The sequence below is a fragment of the Etheostoma spectabile genome, chromosome 10 (genome assembly GCF_008692095.1).
Source record: "Etheostoma spectabile isolate EspeVRDwgs_2016 chromosome 10, UIUC_Espe_1.0, whole genome shotgun sequence".
Classification (NCBI taxonomy): domain Eukaryota; kingdom Metazoa; phylum Chordata; class Actinopteri; order Perciformes; family Percidae; genus Etheostoma; species Etheostoma spectabile.
The window spans coordinates 8,298,499-8,310,366 of record NC_045742.1 but is presented as its reverse complement, the minus strand read 5'-3'; the positions used below and the strand labels follow the sequence as shown (position 1 = coordinate 8,310,366).

Below are 11,868 nucleotides of genomic sequence, written 5' to 3'. Positions count from 1 at the left end.
TATATATATATATATATACAGTTTCCAATGCGGCGTCTGTGTACATGGGCAGCGCAGTGAACTTTCCACTATACCTCCACAAGTCTTCCTGTCTGGTAGGAGGGCGTATCCTTTAGGGCAGGTACAGAAATAGGAGCCTGGGATGTTTTCACAACCAAGAGAGCAGCCGTGGTTCCAGTGAGCACATTCATTCACATCTATGGCACAAACAGACAGAAATAGTGATTAGTAGATGCTCCTATTCGAATGCCCTGCTATACTTTACTTTTACTCTATTTGTGGCCACAGGGGGATATATGTTTAGGATGGGTAATAGACTTCATATTGTAAGCCTCATTCCATCTTTGGTAATAAGCAGTCAATGCTGTGGCTCGTTTCTGAACAAAGTGGACAAAAAAAAAATTAGTGGAACAGCTACTAACCTTCACAATAAGTGCCTTGTTTACTGAGAGCAAAGCCTTCACTGCACTGGCAAGTCCCTTGCTCAGCTAGACTGGAACACACATTCACGCAATTTCCACTCTCTTCGTTACAACCTGCTTGAAAGGGTTAACGGTTATACATCACTAAAACATTGTCATTTGAGACATATGTACTGTAAAATAAATGTAAATACAAATAATATAAAATGGAGAGAGACACAGAGCAATTTAAATGTCAAAGTTGAGCTGTAACCTGGAAATGGTGATTGGGAGTCTGCCATTGGCTGGTTGAGGGGATGTACCACCTTGATATCAACTGGGGGTTTTGCCATTTGTTTTATGTTAACAGTCCGTGGCTCTCCACCAGTGTACTTGTTTACTTGTTTCATAACCCGAGATGCAGCATCAGTGTAGTACAAGTGCTCCAGAAAAACTGATATCCCCAGTGACTTAGACCTGACCAAAGAAGACAAAAACATAAGTGTTTTATCCAGGTTTACTAACAAAAATAAGATGATAGAATAATGAACAGAAAACAACAATATGCTCACTGAATGGGCGTATCTATGATGTGCAGGACGTTCCCGTTGTAATCACAAGAGGCAATGGCACTTTCTCCTTGCAGACCAAACTGAACCCAGTACAGTCTTTTATCCACTCGGTCAATCGACAGTGCTTCCAGTTGTTCTGCTATCTTAATAAGTGTAGTTTTCATCTGTCCTGTTGCATCAGACCGCTGAATACTTGGAGTCGTCCCGCCAGACAGCCAAAAAAGAAACCTGCAAAATATTAGTTTTGAACTAAGAACGGGCTTTGTAAATAAGTATTCCCAAATATCTCTATTTTTTTCAAAAGTTATTTGGTCACTTTGTGTGTTTCTCAATTACAAAATAGTGCCAGTTAAGTTAGATGCTACTACTAATGCCCCTGTTTGGGAATTTTGTTATATGAATGGTACATGAATGCCCCAACATCAGAAGCTTTATAATTTCGTTGCCTTATAGTCATATTTTATTAGTGTTTAATAAACAACAAACTAAGTACAAAGTAATGTAAACATGCTATAGGCATTTTATTACCATGGAGAAATATTCCTAAATGTTATAGAAATCTTTCTCTGCCATAATTTACTTGTGCATGTCCACTTGTCAGTCTGCTCGACCAAAATGCAATAAAATGGTTGACAGTACTGTGTGTGGCCTGGTAAAAACGTGAAATGTGAATGTGAAAGTCAGTCTGTCATTTTGCACCTCTGTGCCGGCCATGCTTGATGGAGGGAGATTAAACATTTATAGTAACACACAAACAGCATGCCAGTACTCTGAACTGTGTGAGAAGTTGTATAGGAACCATCTTCCTTTACTCTACACTAAAAAATGACATCAAAAGTGTAATGGAGAATGGATTACCTGTTAGTGGGGTCAACGTTTATACAACTGGGTTTGGTTAAGTGTCTTAAAATAGTCCTTTGATTTTTCCCATTTATATCCATGATCTTGATTTTTCCCTTTTCTCCACTTGTCCAATATACACTGTTCCAAACCCAATCCACCGCAAGTCCCGAGAGATGTTTGTCAGATGAGTACAGTTTCTGAAAAACAAACATAAACATTAAAATTGTCTTAAACGAACCCCAGACAAATGCATACTTTTCAAATCTTAACAAAAAATAAACTTTTGATGAATTTGAATACATTTTTAGACAACAGACTGGAATCTATTCACGCCAGCTAAGTTCTCTACATCTTTAGAGTCGTTACTTAATCACCTGTCTGTGTACTCCTCTCACTGATGCTTTGTAGATGACCCCAGTGTGTTTGTCAGCCCAGTAAACTCTCTCCTCTCTGAAATGAAAGTCAAGCAGGATCGAGCTTCCCACGCCAGCCACAAGCCGTCTCTGGTTTGTCCCATCGAGGTCCATCCGATGAATAGCTTTCCCATGGCCAAATATCAGGAAGGGCTGTGAGGCTTAACAAAATAAAACACCACGTCTCCAATGAATCTCATGAATTCCATGCGTTTGATCTCTTCAATTTGTTTGTTTTGTCTGACAGTCCAAAACCCAAAGATATTGAGTTTACTGTCACATGACAAAAGAAAAGCAACAAATCCTTTTATTTGAAGAGTTGAAACCACAGAATACTTGGACATTTTGAAAAATAACAGAAAGTATTAAACGATTATCAAAATAGTGATTTATTTTTTGTGGTCAGACTAATACATGACACATTGAATAAACCTCGCAGCTCTAAATATTAGTCAAATACATAGCAAGTATTTTCCCCTTTTTTCAACTACAGATTTTCTTTTGAATTAAATTATTACTTAAATTAAATGAATACCAGGTACAGTTAGGTAACCCTGGCAGTAGCTGCTTCTTCCCTCTTTTTGTTGGCAGTTGTTGTCAAATGAGTCAAATTATCTAATTAAAAAGCCTATTCATGGCTGTATTGGGAGGAAGTTCAAGGCAGACTCAGCTGCTTCTGAATAAAACACTATCCCTTAGCAACACATCGCTCATCGTTTGACTCTGACAATACTCTGCAATGAATAAAGTTTAAGGCTAAAGGCTGAAGTGGTTAGTGTTTTTTTTTTTTTCTCTAACAGGTTTCTGCTTTAGTACACAGCATTTAGACACTAAGGCTCTAATAAATTGTAATGACCAGCAAAAAAGTGGTAAAACTTCTACATTTGTAAATGGAATGAGATGGGTGAATGAGTGGATGTCCATTCCAACATGTCAGTTGTTGGAAACACAGAGTTAGGTTTTTATTAAATAGATTTAGTTTGCTTGAGAGGCCATTAAACTTTGACAAACTGGTCTATGAGGTGAAGCCAAATCTGTGTTTGCTGTCTGGATGACTATTGATAGAAGGTGCGATGGTCTATCATGATAATAACACTGTCATGTGCAACCAAGGATACCACTCTTAACTCTATGGAATGAAGAAAACAATGAGAAACACCAGAGAAACAACATAATAATGTCTGGGCTGAGGTCCCCAAGATGGCTCCTTGTGCTAAGTTGCTAGGAGGCATCCTGATGAATCATTAAATGACAAGTTCACATGGTGGTCAGCATGATTCTTGAGCTAGTAAACTCAGTTCATTGGAATTTATTGGAAAACTGGTAATTTTAAAAACAGTATTTTTCATTTTACAATTAAAAAACAAAACAAATGTAAGCCCTTTTGGATCTGTTAGCATAGTTACACAAAAACAGTTGCTCCTAATGCATGCACAGGTAGGCAATTCATGTAGACGTTGATTCCCCATTTTACTTTGTTGTTAACGTTCATTAGGACAGTTTAAGTGGCCATTTTGGATGTTATTTCAGTGGGTTAACCAATGCAAAGAACCAACTGATTGAGTATTTTAGCTGCAAATGAGCTGTCAAACCAAATATTTATGGGAATGATATTGAACGTAGCTTACAGTACTTTTCCTTTAATTTTTTGCACAACCTTTTAGGGTTTGGCCAACTTTGATGTTGCAGTAGTGACTAGAGATGTGGGATCATTCTCGGCACAGCATGGTGCAAAGTGGAAAAGGGCATTGAGTTGGATAAATACATTTTCAATAGGAGCAAAAAAATGTGTTGATATGTTGGAACAGCCAATGTTGCTGTTGAAGCCACAATATGTATATGTACCCACGTAAGTTTTTTTAAACAAAATATTTCCAGGTAATTGTAAGGCTGCTTTTCACATACTGTGCAGTAAGGTGTTTAAGAGTATCTACCCTGTTCGAGTGGAGAAGAAACTAAACCAACTCATGTTCTCCATGGGATAAGTGAAAATATCACATTATTACAATTCATTATAAAACATAATATTTTTTACCTAACTCTGCCAATCTAGCATGACAGCGGTCATTCCAACAAGTTTTTATACATCAGCTCACCTCTGTAAGCTTCAACTGATGTCCTTGTGGCATTCCACAAAAACTTTGGGCTCAACCTGAGATACTCCCACTCAAGCGCAGGCCAGTTTACTGTACCTTTGCTACAATGCATTATATTGTCTGCTTAACCAAGTTCACTTTGTCACAAATATTGTAGAATGCCCAGCTTTTACCCTCTTTACAGTGTAAAGTCTGTTAAGGGTAATACCCGCAAAGAGCACAGAAAGGAATGTTTGTGCAGAATGGGATTTCTACCAAATTAGATAAATAATTAAATCATGTATCACTGAAGCAAAAGTGTATTGTGTAAGAAAAAAACACATACAAAATAGGTTATCTAGGTTTTGAAATAATACATAAACTTCAAGTTATACTTACAGTGTCTACCTAAAATTGATAGAAGATTGATCAAATAAAATGTGCTGTATACTGATGATTGTACATCAAAAATTTGGATGACGGTGCGGTGTGGCACTCTAAATGTGTATTATATGATAATATATGGTATATTCATATACATGTTGAGCATCATCACATTTTACCATTATTTATATGTGACTTATGAAAGTAGATCTTCCCTGGCCAACCTGCCCTGTGATAATGTCATATTACTTACAATTTTATCAGAAGTACCAACTATACTCAGAAGATACTGTTTTTGATTGTTAATTTGTCATCTTAACTACTTTCTTTGCCAAGTACACACAGGTACATCTACAAAACATGACACACGTAGTTTAAGGACAAAACAACCTCACAACCAGAAGAGTATCCAGGAGTCAATACTTTACCATGAATTGGGAGTCACAGTTTAAACAGGAGAGGTGTCAAACAAACTCACCCACACAGCTGTTGTTTCTCCCTGCTCGCGATAGACGTTCATCCCAACATGCTGTACCGAGGGCCAAGGCTCCAGAGCTTTGCACCATAATATAGATCAGCGCTGCTGTGATTGTTGCAGCCAACATAATCCTACACTCCTTCCTGCCTTAGGAGCGGCACTTGTTCACTTTTTCTCAGGCATTCCCGCTATTAGCACTGGCACACAAGAATTCTCCAAAATTAAGCAACATTTGTTTATGAACTGTTGGCATCCTTGTCCAAGGGTTCAACTTAAAGAGACAGCGGAACTTTACATACCAGAAGACGTTGAGCTGCAGAGAGATGTAAAACCCCAATGAAAAGATGGAGTGCCCAGAATAAAGATGGTAACACTGCTGGGCAGTGTTCAACCGACATAACAAAAAAACTGTTCGGGATCCTGCTCACTCCCTGCTTTGGCCCCTAGGCTGCCAGTCTGTTTTGGAAGCAAAGATTGAAATTCCTGACACCCCCGTGGTAAATTTTGCACATGTTAGTCCAGCATTGGAGCAAGATCTTCTGCAGTCAGTGTCTCAAGCAGAATGTGGAATATGCCAGCAATGAGGCTGGGCCGAAGAAAGGTTCCACATAATAACGACATCTTCCCCCACCCCACCCCCTGTCCTTTCTGAATGTGGATGGGTGCAACAGAGTTTTTGTGTCTCGGAGAAAGAGACTGGGAGATGGACGTTGCAATTAAGGATATTAGGCCGAACACAACCTTAAAATATTATTTCATTTATTTATTGGGAAAAATAATTGACCTTTGGCATCTTTTTTTCAAACTATAACACCATTCATAAATTGCATACACTTACAGTGCAAGTGAAACTTACACATGCCACACACAAAGTAGCCACAGAGTTTTCTGTCCTGTGTGTGTGTGTGTGTGTGTGTGTGTGTGTGTGTGTGTGTGTGTGTGTGTGTGTGTGTGTGTGTGTGTGTGAACGAGGAGTCACTGTGTCAGATTGTCCACTGTTGAAGTTCATCTGGCTGCCGGGGGGAATCGGTAGAATGATTAATTTATAGAGAACGAAGGAGGAGTGGAGCTGATTGTTAGTTGTGTGCCTGGGTAAAACGAGGACAAACAATTTAGGGACAGACTCCAGGAACCAAAACCTCTATTCATACCCTCAATGACTAGGTTATTGTCAGCAACAACGTCACCAGTAACCGTGAAGAGGGTCAGTTCAAGATTTACATGGCTGAGAAAATCGCCTTGTCTCCAGACTAATGCTAGCAGTCTGAAGGACACTGACCTTTTCCCACGATACAACCCCTGGCAGATAACAATGAAAATGTCTATAATTTCACTTCAAGTGACTAGTGTGCTGAATGACAATCACACATGGGTTTAAATCATCAGGTAGAGTGCATATCTAGGAAACAGGAAGAGTGTAGATGCTGCTGTTGTATTAAAGGAGAATTCCGGTCAATTTCAACATGTAGCTCTGTTTTGTTTAAAATATAATATATAAAATATATAAAAAAATGTATTACTGTATATTGTTTTACAAATCTGTTTGGTTCATTGTAACTGTTTAAATGTTTTTTCATTCTACAGCTACTACTACATACTGCTACAGAAAAATATTGACCTGGAAAAATATTGACATGGATCAGTAAATCATATACTGTTTGTGTTTACATTACTTGGCTGTTGATTTGGATATTCTAATGTTTGATATCATTTTACGATTGACTAAACAGACATAGTAAGCAGCAATGGCTTTGTGCTAGACCTCTAGATAAAAAAAGCGAAGGATAAGCTCATTGTTTCACATTAACATCTATCCATCCATCTATTGTCATCCTTTTATCTGTGGTCGGGTCGCGGGGGCAGCAGCTCCAGCAGGGGGCCCCAAACTTCCCTTTCCCGAGCGACATTAACCAGCCCCGACTGAGGGATCCCGAGGCGTTCTCAGGCCAGGTTGGAGATATAATCCCGCCACCTAGTCCTGGGTCTTCCCCGAGGCCCCCTCCTAGCTAGATGTGCCTGGAACACCCCCCTAGAGAGGCACCCAGGAGACATCCTTACCAGATGCCCGAACCACCTTGACGGGCTCCGTTCAACAGGAGCAAAGGAGCAGCGGCTCTACTCCGAGCTCCCCACGGATGACTGAGCTTCTCACCCTATCTCTACGGGAGACATCAGCCCCCCTCCTGAGGAAACCCATTTGTGCTTGTACAATGGATCTCGTTCTTTCAGTCATGACCTAACTCATTACCATAGGTGAGGGCAGGAACGGAAATTGACCAGTAGATTGAGAGCTTTGCCTTCTGGCTCGGCTCTCTTTTCTGCACAATGGTGAGCGTAATACCGCCCCCACTGCGTTGATTGTCCGGCCAATCTTATGCTACATTATCAGAGCTGATTTTAACATTCAATCATGTATGTCTTATGCTACAAAATGGTTCAACAACCGTAACGACTGTTGAGTGATAATTTTTTTCTAGCCTTGTTGTCGTATATTCTATCACTAATTACATGTAGCCAATTTTCCACTGGACGGCTATAATGGAACCAAGTCGTGGTTGCCAGGAGATTTATGGCGCAACTGTAAAGCTTCTAGAGAAGTAAAATATCTCACTTCCACTTGCCCTGTCTATATTTGCTTTCATAGACCACAGCCCAGTTGCGACTGTATCACAATTAAAGAAGAAATAGATTGTATCTGTTCATATCATTCTGTGTATTGATCTGGTGGCATGTCTGCGTCTCTTTTCCCTCTGTCTATCTTCCTAGCCCTCGTGCCTGTGAGAGCTCCTGTATCTCTCTACCTATCTAACAATCCATCTGTCTTTCCATCTGCCTGTCTCTCTATTCATTCATAGTTTATCTATCATTAACAGCCCAGCCCTTGTCTACCATCCTTTTTTACTCTCTTTATAAAAACAGCCTGGTTGTTGCCATCATAACATCACAGCTGGTATTAGAGATTACTTAGTACTGCAGGCTCATACAGCTGGTGGAGGCACAGAGGTATCCATGGGAACAGTTTTATAGATCCACCCATCTTCTTAGCAAGATTTATGGCAACGCCTGTTCAGATCTTTAAAGAATCTGTGACCCATTGATTTTCAGGTTGAAAAAGTCTGCTCTGGTTCTTGAGACATGTGATATCTGTCTGTGTACCTCTATCTTTTTCTTCTATATCAAGTTGTGTGTGTGATTCAGAGTGGATGATATGCGGTTTTCCAGGCAATCTTCTCTTGTACATGAGTACAGAGTGCATTATAACACTGGGATTTAGTTTCACCTGGTGATGCCCAGAAAAGGCACACAATTTGTTGCTGATTGAGAATTCTGAATAATTATCAGAGATCATTTTTCCATTTTTGGAAATTGTATTTGAGGGACCTATTATATGTGCACCTATCTACTTCTATAACCCATATAGCCCAACTCAAATATAATGGAAATATTGTTCAGTTTATTAAAAACAAATGTACATCTTCATTTGTCAACAAATGTATACATAGAGTTATTGAAACTGGCAATGTGTATCAGACGAGAGTCACTAGACACATATTCTATTAAACCCACTGACCATACTTTCTTGTCCATGACCATACATTCTTCTCCATTAAGGCAACAATCAGCTTGATGCTTAAAGTAACATTTAATGTCTTAAATGTAATTGTGGATAATGGGTCTTCTTTGACACCACCACATAATGTTCATATCTGATACTTTAACTTTGGCAATGGGTATAACATAAAACACCACACAGCTAACGGACAGGCTCTTTGTATGATACTATTTAAAAGTTATATAGTCCAACAAAGGTGCCGTGCTGTAGTGACAATCATTCAAATGTCTTCATCAAATATAAGGCTCCATGATCAATGACATTAATAAAAATATTCATTGACTGATCTGATTGGTCTTTTAACCTTTAGGGAATGTTTTTATGTCATCTACACTTCTAAATCATTAAATAAATCTTTATAGATAAGTAGTTGACAGAAAATGCAGAATAAATGTGTTTTACCATTCAATACAGCCAATTATTTTTTTTACAGCCCCACTCTGTAAAAATGAATATAGTACGTTTATAAAGATTTATAAATAATTTTATAATTATAGTTTATCAGTGTCATAAAAGGCATATACCAAGTATTTCATATGTGTTACTAGCATGGCGTTTGAGCAATGGCCATGGATTCTTGGCGTCAGCAGAGATACTCAGACCGGGAACTGTCACTCTTATACGTCATCTGGGAGTCAATGCTTGACCTGGAGCACAGGAGCATTCGCTCTGATTCATGAGTTGCTCTCCTTGCCCAAAGCTCTGTAGGACGAGAGTTCAAGGTCCTTTGTTTCATGGAAATTGTCTCAAACTTGACATAGCTGTCTTTTTCAAGCTCCTCTTGGTCCAAATCGGTGCTGTGTCCCTTACAGTACAGAGCCAGAATCTTGTAGAGCAACAATGCAATAAGAGACAAAACCAAAGCACAAGCAATGCCACTTATGATAATGAAAAACTGGCTCTGCCCACCATCCTCTACACTGACCAAAGTGTAGAAGTCAATGCAAGGATCTTTTCCAGCAGCACTGCCTTTTGCTACAAGGCAAACAGAGTATCTCATTCCAGATGACAGTCCATCTAGGAGCACTTTTCCACTGCCAGCATTAGTTTCCACTGTCCTTTTGATATCGTCCTCATCATAAGGTGAGTATACAATTGTGAGTGGGGCATCATCTGGTAAGCCATCTGCTGTCCAGAGCAATACTGCAGTGTCAGATGTTTCCTCCACAATCTTAAGGTCTTTGACAGACTTTGATGCATCACTTTTCTTGCTCGTTTCATCTGCTGCAAGCTTTCTCCCATCAGCTCTTTGCTGAGATTTTGCTTGTTTGATTGATCCTTTTAGTAAACTGTTGCTGGTCGTAGTTTTCGGCTTCTTTGCGACAGCAGATGTTGTTGATGTTCTTGGAAGAACTGTGGATGTGACGGTGGGTGAGTTTGGAGTATATGTTGGAGGAGTAAATGTTGTGCTTTGGCTAGTTGGTTCAGTTTTGTTAGGCTTCAGTGGAAGGACGGCGGTACTGGTAGCACCAGCAACCAAGAGTGAAATGGTTGCTTCTGCGTTTCCAGCATCATTCTTTGCTTTGCAACTGTAGTTTCCGGCATCTTTGAACAATATTCCATGCAAGCTCATGATGGACCATCTGATGCCGTCTCCAGGTGACTCCTGGACTACAAAGTGAAACAACAACACAAAAGTCAACATGGATCAAGTCTTACCAACTGCTTTTCTAATGGATTAAGACTTTGTGGCAGTAGTACCGTGATTCATACTCACCAAGCAAAATCTACAAATAATATATATAGATTTCTAAATGGTATGTAAGTCTTAATGAAAACAGCATTGGTTTTGTTTTCTAAAATGGTTAAAGTTTTGAAAGCTTGTATATTATACCTGTGTTGTCGACTAGTGAGCCATCTGACTTAGCCCAGTAAAGAGTTGGTGTTGGAAACCCTGTGGTGTCACATCGCAGGATAACATTACTGCCCAAATCAGATGTGATCTTAGTTGCCGAAGTCATGACCGATGGTTTTACACAGTTGTCAATTTCAGCACGCTGAAAAAGGACACCAGCCAGATTCTCTGGTGCACTGCAGGCCATGTATAGGTCCATCAAAACGACTGGTGTGCCAGACATTTTGGATAGCTCAATCAGCTTGGATATTTTACAGTCACAGAACCAGGGGTTATCTTGGAGGCCTGCAGATGAAAAGATAAGACAAATGATGATCATTGATTGCTGTTTCATAATGCCCTACCTAGAGGCAGTGTTTGGTTTTCCCGTTCTGGGCTACTGTAGAAATATTGCGCTGCAACATGGTGGACTCCTTGGTAGAGGACCACACTCTGTATGTAGACACAAACAACTTATTCTAAATGAATGAAAACACAATGATTCATACTTTCACGGAATTATACACTAATGAAAACATAGTTAATGTTATGTTAATATTTGTTGTATTTATTATATTCCTTTTCTGCCAAAGGATTTCCCTAAATGCTACAAACTAGACCTGGGAAGATCTGTAGAAATGAACCTTGTACATATATACTTCTGTATAAACACCTGCTGCACACAATAGATAAGCACATGTACCGTTGCATATTAAAGCCCTTTAACCAGATTAGTTTGTCTTAACAGTGGCAAAGCACCTAAGCTGGCTCTGGCCTCACTCCAGTTTGTGGCAACACACATTTTCAATTAGACTTTCTGTTGGTATAAATGTCAATAGATCACTGACAACGTTAACACTTTATAATCCCTATAATGCCCTTGATTTTCTCTGACATCCTAGTTTCAAGTACAAACCATATTTTAATGTTGTATATTTAAAAAAAAAAATTGTAAATTGTCAGGGTGAGCACACCTCTACTATATTACTAACATGAAATGATTTTAGTATATGCTAAAGAAGGTATCATCTGTCCTCCAGCTTAATCCTGTTTCTCCTTCACATACACTAGAGAGCACAGCCAGCTCTTTTGGCACAGATAAGCTAGTTTGCCCTCATACAATTTCTACAATTCTTTTCCACTGTCTATGAAACACAGAAACAATAAACAAACATCTAGTCTTGTATATGAAAATACTTAACACAAAACCATCTATCTAAAATAAATAAATATATATATATATATATATATATAT

The 11,868-nt window shown here is 39.1% G+C and overlaps 2 protein-coding genes across 2 annotated transcripts in view; both read right to left on the bottom strand.

Annotated features, from left to right (window-relative positions):
* The window catches only part of egf (epidermal growth factor), a 21,437-nt gene extending 15,626 nt beyond the window's left edge, over positions 1-5,811 (bottom strand). Inside the window, exons 1-7 of the mRNA XM_032527557.1 lie at positions 5,167-5,811; positions 2,191-2,390; positions 1,832-2,013; positions 974-1,201; positions 676-878; positions 423-536; positions 75-197 (exon numbers count right to left, since the gene is read on the bottom strand). Coding sequence (XP_032383448.1) covers positions 75-197; positions 423-536; positions 676-878; positions 974-1,201; positions 1,832-2,013; positions 2,191-2,390; positions 5,167-5,293 — 1,177 coding nt within the window. The 5' untranslated portion in view covers positions 5,294-5,811. The remainder of the gene's footprint in view (positions 1-74; positions 198-422; positions 537-675; positions 879-973; positions 1,202-1,831; positions 2,014-2,190; positions 2,391-5,166) is intronic.
* Positions 5,812-8,600: 2,789 nt separating this feature from the next.
* Positions 8,601-11,868, bottom strand: part of lrit3a (info leucine-rich repeat, immunoglobulin-like and transmembrane domains 3a) — a 7,150-nt gene continuing 3,882 nt past the window's right edge. The window contains exons 3-4 of the mRNA XM_032527563.1: positions 10,614-10,919; positions 8,601-10,390 (exon numbers count right to left, since the gene is read on the bottom strand). Coding sequence (XP_032383454.1) covers positions 9,363-10,390; positions 10,614-10,919 — 1,334 coding nt within the window. The 3' untranslated portion in view covers positions 8,601-9,362. The remainder of the gene's footprint in view (positions 10,391-10,613; positions 10,920-11,868) is intronic.